Raw genomic sequence first — 13106 nt, forward strand, 5'->3', positions numbered from 1 at the left:
TGGCAGGCATGGGAGGGTGTTCTCTGTTGATGGGGTGGTGGTGACTCATCGTATGGTGACACTAGAATTTACCATAGTAAGGATTTTTTTGTTTGTTTGTTCTTGGGACCTGCAGTACTTGTCCCATATTTTGTATTCAAAATGTCAGACAATGAAGTCATCTAGAGGTGTTGTCTTAACAAGAAGAATTTTTGTTGTAATCACAGTTGTTAATTGGATTGATATGCCCTAACTACTGAGGACAGGGAGGAGAGGATGCAAGAAATATCTCCTCTGATTTCCAGGAGTTGAGTTCTTGTATAACTCCCAATTCTTGAGTTCTTATATAACTTCTTTTCTGGATTAAAAAATACTGCCTCAATAATGGACTATGTTTTCTCTTTCGCTTTCTCCTGGTCTTGCCTTTTATTTTTGAGCAGGAGAAGCAAACTCAAGGACTGTGTATCACGAACGGAGATAACAGATGCTGCAAAGTTGTATGTGTGACACCTGTGTGTTCTTGTCTTTATGCTCTACTTTTTCTTCAACCAGGCTCTTTTGATTCCTTTGCTTCTTCTGCTTCAAATCTTGATCTCTTCCCATAATCATCGTGTTTTCTTCTTCTCTGTTTTCCCAACCTACTTAATTGCCTCGAGTGAAGAATGTAATAAAAAATTTACTGAATGACACAGAGCAGACATTACTGTGCTATGTGGGATTATTTTTCCCCCTATCTTTCATGTTCCTCCCATTCTTTCCTCCTGTCACTTCTCCTCACAACTTTTGTTGTAAGGTGTTCATACCCATTGTTTGTGTGACCCTGAAAAAGCACCTCTAATTTCTGTTCTGTTATGCTAGATTGATTTAATAAAGCAAGATTATCCAATTCATTCTGCAGCAATTATTTAATTTCTAACTAATTTTAATCATTTGTCTGACTGCTTTGTTTTGGGCACACTATTTATCCTCATTGTCGGTGTTTGGACTACTTATGCTTTCAGTGAATTGAAGTTGTTGATTTACCCCTTTACTTTTTGAGCCTAGTCCATTATTTTCTGTTTCCCCTTTGGTTTAGATAGCCTGTTGCTTTTTGTCATGCAGACGCCGTGCCGGGTTTCACTTGGGCTCGGTGACTCAGCCTGTGATCTCCTGCTCTGACAGAGGATGCTCAGGGGGGAAGTTGGTTGTGTGAAGTAGAGACGGGCCAAAAAGAGAGGAACGCTGATGGATGATCTGCTTGCGGGTTTTAGCTTTGCACAGGCAAACCTGTGAATGGTGCCACAGGCTGCGTGGGCTCCATAGCTGTGGTGTGCCCTGGAGGAACACCTCTGCTTGACTCTTGGAAAATCTCTGCTTTTAAATAAACTAATAGCAAGTTTCTTCCCTAGGGGGATGTACGTTCGATGATGGTCCTGGACCCTGTGACTACCACCAAGACTTGTATGATGACTTCGACTGGGTACATGTCAGTGCTCAAGAGCCTCACTATTTGCCACCCGAGATGCCTCAAGGTGAGAACTCTCTCCAGATATTGAAGGGATAAGTTTCTCTGACTCGGGGCCTCACTGAACATGGCCTTAAGGGCGTACTTTGCGATCTCCTCTTTAACCTTGATAATCGAGGTAATAAAAAGAAACACAAATAATAAATATAAGAGTCTTGATAACTGAGAAACCTTTTTAGATCAAATGCCCTTTTAAAGTTAGGGGGGAAAGGAGAAAGGAAGCCATAACCTCTTCCTTATTCTGTGTGGAATTCCTGTTGATTCACAGTGAAATTCTACATCTTAAATGACAGCTAATGCATTGATTGAATTATTCAGGTATGCATTAGAACAAATGGTGAAAAAAACGATTCGTGCAAAAACCTGTACACTGATTCCTTCCCTCCTCTTCCCCCAACTGCTCGTCATCTGAAGGTAATCAGAAAAGCTTTGATTTATGGAAATATTGCTGTTGTTAATTACTATTTAGGACAGGTAATGAATAACTCAAGAGGTACAGCCTACATGACCTTGCCTGCTCACCTTTGATGAACAGCTTAATCGGCACTTCCCAGACAGCATGATATGCTGAGAAAATGAAAGCATTTGAAATTCAGCTACATTTTCCAATTAATAGTACGTTAAGTAATTAATCATGCAGAGGAGGAAAAAAGGTCACGGCTATTTTATTTGTATCTAAAAGGTTTTCTGAAGTGAGGTATGTGTGGAGAAGGAGTGGGAAACGTTGCCACACAGAAGTAACCTAACCTCTGCACCATTCCTTCCCCTGCTTTTTATATATTGTTGTCCATTATTAATGGTGGTTAGTGTATGTAATTTTACTTCTTAACTGTGAACTAGCTGCGTTCCCCCTGATTTGGAGGCACTGATATGAGCAGCTGTTACCATGCCCTGTATCTTACAAAATAGGTTAAGCAAGATCCACACTTCACTTAATGGACTGCTTGATGCTTCATGTTTGCATATGGAAGACTAAATTCAAGCCCTGAAGCCTCGGCATTCGTGATGCTGATGGTCTGGCATTAACAAATTCAAAATAATATCTCCCCTAGGATGGAAGAAATTAGTTACTTTTCAGTTTGTGTTTTTCACAGTCTACGTGGTTTGTTAGAATGGTGGAGGAATCTTAATTGTAATGGAAGTACCGCTTTCTAAAAAATGTGTTATTCTCAGACTTCAGGCACGCTTTGTATAGGAAGAAAGCGATTTGAGGAATTGTATTTTGAATGAATCTAAATGACAAAGATAGCTGCTTCTTGCTTCTCCCAAATAACATACCTGTCATCCTTAGGCAGTTTTCAGAGCTAAATGATACAGTGCTCTCTGACTTTGGCACCTGATTTCTGTTCAGTTCTGCTACAGACCCCTTTCCTGAGTGCCGCACATGGACTCCTCTGGAGGAAGTTCTTTTTTTACATCTGTATGTGAAATTGTGGCTGCCCAGTAAAATCTAGGAGAATAAAGTAATGTTTCAGAGATAGTAAAAACAGATGCAGAAGAAACTCTGATTATTATTATTTTTTTTCTTCCTCTGCTTAGAATTCTACATTTCTTGGACCACTGTTTAAAAGTTTGATGTTTGGTAATTGAGATCCAGACTAAAAGTGAGCAGCATCATCTGATGAGCTGCCCTTAAGAAGTTCAGTCTTCGGATTCTGAGGATCTATGCTGTATCTAAATACTTAAGCTCTTTTGCGTTTGAAATAGTGCCATTTTAAATAAGGTCTAAGAATGTAACACAGCTCAAAAAATGAGTGCTGAATTCCTCCGGTGGGTCTGCAGGAAGCGGAGCAGCAAGAGGTTGAAGCAAAGGCAGGAGGGAAATAACTGCGTGCAATCATCTGCCGTGCAGTTTTTTAACATTGCTGACCCTGCCTGATTACTGTTGAAACTCTAGGTTAGAAAGCAGTCTATTGCTTGTGAAGAAGTTATCCAAGTAGAATAAGTTGCGGTAATGAAGGTATAGGTAAAATTAAACTACTGCTGTTTTCACTTTGGAAAATGCTGAGTTTCCTAACCTGTAGAAGCCAGGGATCTCCTAGGGACATGAGTCAGCCCACTTTTTCCTGTTCAGTCAGAGAAGGGGTGCCCAGAAAAGCTGAGCACTGCAGAAACTGAAATTCAAGGATAAGGACTGTTTTCTCTCCATCTCTTCTTCTCAGGCTCTATAATCCTTCAGCTAAGCGCAAAGTTCCTTAACGCATGTGTTGACATTTTCTCCATGGATGCCCTTTGTAGCGTTCAGCAGCTTCAGAAAGTCCTATTTAAAAAACAACGGAAAAAAAGAAGAGGCAAAAGGACATAAAAAACAGAAAAAGGGGAACATTTGACGATTGAGTGTTTTACTTTGATTCAAGGGGGAGATTTAACTTAATGTTGTGCTTTGGAGAAGGATAAATCGTGGGAAATTTCAGACCTAATGGCACATGCTTCGGCATGCTATGAAAATGTGAAAACTTGTCATAATGCAAAGCATTTTGCAGGTATAGCAATAGTAAACACTATTGGTAAGGCAAGTGTAATTACCTCTGAATAATTAATGCAACTTCAGATTTTTTAATACTGACCTAAATTGTATTTTTCAAATTATGAGCAAAGGCAAAAGCCACTTATCTTCTGTTATGGGAAAAATAAATGCAGTATATAATGATTAATTTCAAAATTGAGCAGGTACTTGTGTACAGCTTTAAATACCAACTTGTAAATTGTTTGAACTGCAGCTTACATGATAAAACCTTTGGATTACTTATTAAAACCTTGGAAAACACCTGATGTCCAACATTAGGTTTCTAAAAGCACATAAAAGCCACTGCGTTAGATGAAGCTAAAGGTCTACTGGTTTTGAGAGTAGCCATTAGCAGTTGCCTAGGGAAGAATGAAGAGGGAAGACAAATGAGTAGTGATCATGCCCTGAACGCTCTCCCAGTTTCCAGCTGTTTTGGCATTTAGGAATTTCCTCAGCCAGAAATGGTCTTTTTTCATGATGTTCTCAATGAATTCATGTCTTTCTGCGAGCTTTGTCTTGCTGTCTGCGGGCTCCTTGAGGACTTCTAGTATCTGCTATTTCCTATAATGGAAACAGTGCTGGCATTTGCTACAAATCATGGGAAGACACAGCTTATTTACTTATTTTTGAACTTGCACGTGACTTCTGTTTGGAACACGTTGACCTCTTGTACTGTAAGAGGAAGTGAACAAAGCTGATTGCTAATCACCTGCTCCAACCCATCCAGGATTTTTAAATACTTTTTAAATAAAATGCGCACTCTTCTCCTGACATCATTCTATTTTGAATGGCCCAAGACTACTGAATTCTTCTTTAGGTAGCATGGATTTCACAAGTGTGGATTTGCGTTTTGTGTAAGGCAATGTTGGTGACCAAGTATTCTATTTTTGTAGACTTGGTGACAAAAAGGAAGTCAAAGTATTTACCTGTTGGTCTTTGTACCTCTGAAGAAAGACATCTTGAGGCAAACCCTTTAGACCATGCATTATGGTTTTTGGCTATGGAGTTTTCCCAGTTATTTTAGGGGACTATTCATTACATGTGGATAACTTTGTTTTGCAGAAGACTTGAATAATAATGCTTTCTTGTATCACCGGGGACGTGTGAAGGGGTGGTTTTATCCATATTAACAGTACATTTACTGAGGTTTTTACCCTTAGATAGAGAGGATAGTTTATTTACCCTGTTTGGTTTGCCTCTTAAAAGCAGCATTATTCTGAGGCTATGCAGGGTTCAGGCTATGAGAGCCCATAATGGGCTGCATGATGGGGAGCCACTTAATGAAGGGCTTTTTTAATGTAAGGGCTATTACCCTCCTGGATACAAATGCAATTTGAAGAATGTCTAAATTATAGTTGACAATAGTGACGTGCTGAGATGGACATCCTGTTTCTGATCTCTTAGATGGATAATGTGCCTGGATTGGATGTGTGCTAAGTTTTTTGAATTGGTTTTCTAGAAATCTGAGGAAAATAGATTAACAGTAGTGGGTGAAGTACTTAGTTGCACTTGTCATCTAGCATGACTAAAGGAGAACAGATTAAATCTCTAAAGATGTTCCTTAGTATTAGAATGTGTTTTGCAAATACAACATTTCCTTTTTTTCGGTGAAGAGTATTGTGGAAATTACGTATGACCCATTTTAGATGTTGCCTCATTTTAAAGAATAAAACTAAATTCACTACTCCTTGAAATAAAGAAGAAACAAAATGGTCCTGAATAGTAAAAAATTGCATGTTCTGGTTTAGGCTGATGTTTTGCGGTCCTTGGTGGACCTGCACGGTTATTTCAGAATGGAGAACATACACAATGAAAGGCAATGGAGATGGGAGGAAGAGTGTTGACAAGTGATCGTAGGCCACGCTTTCACAGTAATTTCTTTTATATAGGTTTTAGGCAGAATGTCGCTGGGTGCTCATTCCTGTGTCCTGTCATTCCCAGAGGCATTCTTACGTTGCTGCCTCCTCCCAGTTGCTCTGTTGTGCCTGTGGTTGTGAACTGGTGTGGATTGAAAATAATAACTGGGGGTTTGGGGGGGTCAGCAGCATGGGTCAGTTTGTTAACCCAGTTCATTGTGCAGCTGGAAAGAGTTGTTACACTGGTGCAGCAGCTGATGAGGACCATGGAAGCTGGTGGCATGCGTAGAGGGGTTGTAGAAACCTCTGGGGCACCCGAAGGAAATAGGAAAATTACACACTTACATTTGCGTGCAACTTTAATTTTCCTGTACAAATAGTGTTGAGTATTTGTTGTGATCTGGAAGGTCAGTTGTGCGCTATTTAAGTTCTGCCTTGTAGAGAAAGGAAATAGCTTTTGTGTCGCCTGCATGACCCAAAATGAATTTCAGCACAGGACCAACCTAAGTGTTTATGAAGTGTATAAATGAGAGAGGGGAGACAGAAGGTCATGGAATTCGTGATTTAATATGGATTTCATATGAATGTGGCTCAGGAAGCAAATCTGTAATGTAGAGGTCATATAGATGAGACTTTTGGCCTTCTACTTAACTTAAACCTGAATTTTTCGCCTTTAGAAGTGAAACAACCAACCCATGAATAAATTTTAATTATGTGGATGTGTATGGGTACAGTCAGACAAAAGTTAACCGGGAAACAGTGACTGGTGAGAGCTGGGTGTTTCTTGAGGCATTGGAAAGACAGGAGCTCGGTGAGGAGCAGAACCCTCACTGCGTCCCGGGTTACTGAGCTCTTCCCCAGAGGTGCTGATCTACAGACGATGCACCAACTTGCTGTTTTGCACTACAGAAGGGTGAAGTTCAAACAGAATGCTTTCTGGGTCTCTTTATTTTAATTGACAGACTAACAAAGTTTACCAGTCCACTGAGCAGTTGAGCACTGACTTTTCAAGGTTTTGCTGCTGTATGGTTCACATTGCCGGTATAAAGGCAATAGATCAGAGAAACTGTGCGCAAGGGAATTTATTGACTAGTCCCTGGATTGGCAAATGCAATTCAGGAAGGTAGTGGTTTTAAAGTTTGATCATTGACAGGTTATCTGGGTCATTACATGATGAAATAAATTGTGAAAGCTTGGGGGTGTGTTGGGGCTGCCGAGGGATTCTGATTGTCTTTCCTCCTTTTACGTTTCTTTATGTGGTAACATAGATATGTTTTAAGGTGACTGGGATAAATTCTTTTCTTCCTTACATACTTCAGTCTTCATATGCTCCTTGGCCTCAGAAGCTGACTGATCCTTTTTTTTTCCTGTTTAACTTGTCAGTATGCTACAGAGCTGAATTTATTTGAAGTACTTCCTTGATCAGAAAAACATATTTTGCTGCTTTTCTTATTCAGTAAGCCTTGCGGTTGGCTTCTTGTCTGTATTATTTTCTAGTAGCATCTTTAACAGCAAGTAGCCTGCCTCCTTAGTGCAGTGCAATTAATATCTACCTAAAGAACACCTGTAAATATCCTGATCCTATTTGGTTTGCTCAGTACAGTACATTAATCAATCTATTGACTAATTCCAAGGGTTCCTTGTTGTTCTCAAGCACACTTCACTTGGTGTAAAGTGAAGAAAGGAGAGTTGCAGGGAAGGCTTTATAGATAATGCACAGTATAGTGGTGCTTTTGTACATTTAGATAAGCCATTTTTTAATCAGGAAATTTAGGCACAGGATTAGGAAAAGTACGTTTTTTTTTTTTCTAGTAGTAGAAATGACTTTCACATATGAGTAACGTGGTGGAGTTTGAGATCCTTAGGGCAGCGAGGAGGGTGCACAGTGAACTTGCTACTCTGGACTTCAGGAGAGCAGACTTTGGCCTTTTCAGGGGTCTGGTTGCTGGAGTACAATGGGATAAAGCCCTGGAAGGAATAGGGGCCCAAGAGTGCTGGCTGCTGTTCAGGGACCACCTCGTCCAAGTTCAGGAGCAATGCATACCAACAAAGAGGAAGTCAGGCAAAAGCACTAGGAGACCTGCATGGATGAACAAGGAGCTCCTGGACAATCTCAAACAGAAAAAGGAAGCCTACAGAAGGTGGAAGCAAGGACAGGTAGCCTGGGAGGTATACAGAGAAATTGCCCGTGCAGCCAGTGATCAGGTTAGGAAAGCTAAAGCCCAGATAGATGTAAATCTGGCCAGGAGTGTCACTGGCAACAAGAAAGCCTTCTATAGGTATATTGGCTATATGACAAAAGAAAGACTAGGGAAAATGTGGACCCATTCAGGAAAGAAATGGGAGACCTGGTCACCCAGGTAATGGAGAAGGCTAAGATACTCAATGACCTCTTTGCGTCAGTCTTCACCAGCAAGGGCTCTAACCATATTGCCCAGGTTGCAGAAAGCAAAGGCAGGGACTGGGAGAATGAGGTATTGCCTGCTGTGGGAAAAGACTAGTTTTGAGACCACCTGAGGAACCTGCACAAATCCATGGGACCTGATGAGATTCATCTGTGGGTCCTGAGGGAACTGGCGGATGCAGTTGCCAAGCCACTATCTGTTATATTTGAGAAGTCATGGAAGTCTGAGGACGTTCCCGCTGACTGGAAAAGGGGAAACAACCAGCATGTTTAAAAAGAGTAAAAAAAGACGATGTGGGGACCTACAGGCCGGTCAGTCTCGCCTCTCTGCCCGGCAAGATCATGGAGCATGGATCATGGACCGCTTGTTGGATAAGGAACTGGCTGGATGGTCACACTCAGAGTTGCGGTCAACAGCTCGATGTCCAAGTGGTGAGCAGTGACAAGTGGTGTTCCTCAGGGGTCAGTACTGGGACCGGTGCTGTTTAACAGCTTTATTGGTGACATAGACAGCGGGATTGATGCACCCTCAGCAAGTTTACCAATGACACCAAGCTGTGTGGAGTGGTCGACATGCTGGAGGGGAGGGATGCCATCCAGAGGGACCTGGACAGGCTTGAGAGGTGGGCTTGTGCAAACCTCACGAAGTTCAACAAAGTCAAGTGCAAGGTCCTGCATGTGGGCTGGGGCAATCCCAAGCACAAATACAGACTGGGTGGAGAATGGATTGAGAGCAGCCCTGAGGAGGACTTGGGGGGTGTTGGTTGGTGAGAAGCTCAGCATGACCCGGCAATGTGTGCTTCACAGCCCAGAAGGCCAACCATATCCTGGGCTGCATCAAAAGCAGTGTGGCCAGCAGGTTGAAGGAGGTGATTCTGATATCTAATCTAAATCTAACTTTTTCCAGTTTGGAGCCATTCCCCCTTGTCCTATCACTACATGCCCTTGTGAAAAGTCCTTCCCCAGCTCTCCTGTAGGCCCCCTTTAGGTATTGGAAGGCTGCAATAAGGTCTCCCTGGAGCCTCCTTTTCTCCAGGCTGAACAACCCCAGCTCTTAGTTATATTATTAGATATTAGGAAAAAAAATTTTCACTGTGAGGGTGGTGAGGCATTGGAACAAATTGCCCAGAGGTGGATGTCCCATCCCTGGAGGTGTTCAAGGCCAGGCTGGATGGGGCTTTGAACAACCTGGTCTAGTGGAAGGTGTCCTTGCCCATGGCAGGGGGGTTGGAACTAGATGATCTTTAAGGTTACTTCGAACCCAAACCATTCTATGATTCTGTGAACATCCATGTGTTGGTTTTTCATTCATTGACACAGATGGATTTATTCTGTTTCTTTTGGGTCGTGAAAGACAAGAACATTTAAAAAAAGATTACTTGCTGTATTTGCACAAAATATAGTTCAGCTTTAAGGCCAGCTGCTATATCTGTTTATGTAAAGTTATATTTAGTTGGTTGTGCCTTTTTTTTTTCTTTACAGTTATAATACTATTTTGTTCAGCCATACCTCTTCCATGCAATATGGATTTCCAAAAAGCTCATTTGTTCTTGAATAGCTTATCTTTTTACCTGCTGTATGTGTCGAATGAGTGTATTTTATTGCTATCAATTAAGTTTTAGAAAATCTGTCAGATTGTTATTTTGAGTAAAGTGCAATCAAACTCCAGTGAAAGCTATATGAAACACTGCCTTCTGAGAAACTCTTCCTTATGTTTCTTCATTCCTCCTTTCTTTCCTAGTTTAATATTTAAAGAATATTAGTTTATTTCTCTGAATCTGGAGTAATAAATTGAAGCAAGGTGAGAAATCTGTTTGCTACAAATAGAGTTCCAAAGTAGTAGGTTAATCTTGGACAGATCTACCCTTGCCGTGTGGGTACCAGAAATTACTACGTTTACCATGTGCTGGTGCTGTCACAGTACATGACAGTATTCTCGGTTGTGACGCAACCTGCTACTGCATGATGCAGCTTTCTGACTTCTGATATCTGCATGAGGAGAAGTTCAAATGGCATTGGCCGTCGCTGCAGCACTGTCGGGATGGGGAGAAATGGCCAGTTCTGGTCAGCTCTTACCACTGTTAGTCAGGAGCCCGGGCTGTAAGTGGAAGTGTTTTGTTGCTTAAATGCAGTCATCCTCTTCTTGGGGAATTGTGAATGTCAGTAAGAGGCACTACCCGAAGCTGCTATTTTGGTAGCATTGTGAAGGGTGAACAAAAAGCAAAATGGTACCCCGCTAGCCTTTCAGAGTTGCACAGGGAAAACAGGGTTTGAATAGCACGTTGGTAGCCTGGAAGGTGTTCCAGATTTTTTGAGGCATTTAGTATTCAGAGTGTGCAAGGCTGGAAGCCTGACACACAGCTGAGGAGTAGTGCTTGTTTGATTTCTCACTGCCTCCCTGCATGGAGAGGAGCAAGCCAGCCCTGCTTTTCAGTACTCTATCTGCCTGTTGTGTCATCGTTGTACCATCATTTTCACTCTCAGACTGCTTGTGTGTGTGTGTACATATATATACGTATTTTATTTTTTTTATTTTTTTTCTCCTCCTGAAGATGACAATAGTTTGTCTTGTTTTCAAATTTTCTGACTGTCTTGGGAGTGTAGTGGAGGGCCAGACCTGAGCTATGGTATTGCTGCTTCTCATGTAGCTTCGTTTGGCTCAGGGTATGGGCACAGCACTCCTGCCTGCAGAGCATGGCACGGGCTCAGCACACCTGGTGACTTTACCCTCTGTTTGGCACCCTTTGGCTGGACCCTTTCACAGAAAAGATAAAATGTGGACAACTAGTGTACGTGAACTTATTTTATATTTACATGGCCACTTCAATTTGGTGTAAGTGTAGGTGGCCTCTTCCTTCTGCATGTTTCTGGCCACTCCTGTTCTTTAGTTTTGACATTTCTGTAGGTTGCCCTGACTGGAAACATTGCTCTGCTTTCCTCTCCCACTCACCTGTGTGCCATTTTTAGGAGTCCAATGAATGCCACATTCAAGCAACTGGCTGTCCTGTAGGAGATGTAGAAGAAGCCTGGTTAGAAGTACGGGGGGGTGGGTGGGGCGGGTGGGAATGATAAAATAATTTCACTATTTAGAACAGGGAAAATAAAAACAGGACCTGACAATTATTTGGGGGGAGGCAATGAAGGAAAAACACCATGGTCTATTAAAAAGATGGATAAAAGCCCTATAATAGAATGAGTGGTGTACAGTTGCTGCTAATGCAGATTATTATTTCTGGAGCAGTAAGCTTCAGAAATGCCATGCATTGCTGTGGTAATACTTTGAGCGTTGGTACCTCATGGTCTGAGACATTATCTTCCCTGTGCTCACTTCTCACTTTTGTCACAGTGGAGACGAAGCCTCTTAGAAGCGGAAGCAAAGTGATGAACTAATTTGAGTTTATGGCAGAGTAAGGGCATTCCCAATCTCACTTTTAGTACAGGGCCTATTACACAACTGGGAACTAACATCCCAATTACCTATGTATCTATAACCTCGGCAATGGCAACCCCAACAGAAGTAATGCCTCTAAAAACAAACAAACAAAAAACCCTTAAAGTAAGATGAGGTGAAATTGAGGAAGCCATGTAATAGCAACAAAACAGAGGGAAGTGATGCTTTCCTCCACATTTTTTTTTTCATGTACTGTGTCTGAGAATTTCCTGTCTGCTTACATATAGATTTCTGAGCTCTAACCCTTTTGCTGCTCAGTATGTAATTTATGTTCCCTTGTTGTGCTGTTGCTGCAAGTCTGTGCTGATGCAGCAATCGTTGGTGTTTGCTAATAGTGACTAAAGCTGCGGTAATAATAAAACTATATTATTTTACAGAACAGATTTTGAATCAACTGAAATGATTTAACCTTCCTTTCTAATGAACTAGAACATTAGTGAACTAATGAAACAACTATATTCAGGAACAAATGAGATTTTTAATTTGGGCATTTCTACCATTACTTGTACAGATACTTGTTCATATTGCTATTATCAAGCAAATTATGATTAGTAAGACTTGGTTCATCCCTTTTTTCCCCACTCCATCTTTGCTGGGATTATTTTGTTCCGTTTCCTACCTTTCTATGTAGAGACACTTTGAAAAGGCAAATCCTTTGTGTCAGGGTCACAATGAGGTAGGCTATGAAGAGGCAATCGCTTAGGTCTACGTATTAAAGAAGGAGCAGGTTTATGTCAGGTATGGGAACAGATTCAGTTGTGTTGCTTTACCTCATATGGGATGTGTGTGTTTGTTTCTGAATCTTGTTTAATCATTAGCATGGGTAATCTTCCAGTCACAAATAGAGTGACATCCAAAGCTATCTGCCTTTCTTCCCATCACCTCCTGGACTTGAAAGCATAACATCCTTTAAATATGTTCTAGTGTGGGTTATAGAATATTATTCAGAAATAAAATTCATGAAGAACATGACCTGCTAGAAAAAAATATTACTTTAAATTGCAGTGCATTTTTTCATTCCAAGATGTGTTGCTTCTGTCCAAAGGTGGGTGGATTTTAATCAGATTTAAACTGTAGTTAAAATTAGCAAGCAAGAAAACTTGAATTAGATCACACATTTTTAACCTTGATTTGCATTTTACATAGTGTCTATTTTGGAGAAGAAAAAACAGTAATCGCCCTCCTCCTGCCCCATACCCTTCTTCTTAAAGGGCTCTTGTCTCCTTCAAGAAGCCATTCACCAGAGCTGTCAGTCGTGTCACAGGCTCAGATGGCCTAGCTATCAAAAGTTACATGGTCCTCTGGTGGGGGCAATGTCTATGTTTTGTAATACTTGGTGAGAAGCTGAGATTTCCTGGAGGTGTTTGAAACCCCAAACGCCTCCTTTCCTGAGGAGGTACAAGTGG

At 41.3% G+C, this 13106-nt stretch overlaps 1 protein-coding gene across 2 annotated transcripts in view; it reads left to right on the plus strand.

The window, feature by feature from the left end:
* The window catches only part of PTPRK (protein tyrosine phosphatase receptor type K), a gene marked incomplete at both ends in the record, with an annotated part of 423191 nt that overhangs the window by 89846 nt on the left and 320239 nt on the right, over positions 1 to 13106 (plus strand). For both annotated transcript variants that reach the window (XM_082481081.1, XM_082481082.1), the window contains one exon: positions 1368 to 1490. In XM_082481081.1, the coding sequence (XP_082337207.1) occupies positions 1368 to 1490 (123 nt within the window). The remainder of the gene's footprint in view (positions 1 to 1367; positions 1491 to 13106) is intronic.

Source organism: Vanellus vanellus, assembly GCF_965231255.1.
Source record: "Vanellus vanellus genome assembly, chromosome: 3".
NCBI classification, from domain to species: domain Eukaryota; kingdom Metazoa; phylum Chordata; class Aves; order Charadriiformes; family Charadriidae; genus Vanellus; species Vanellus vanellus.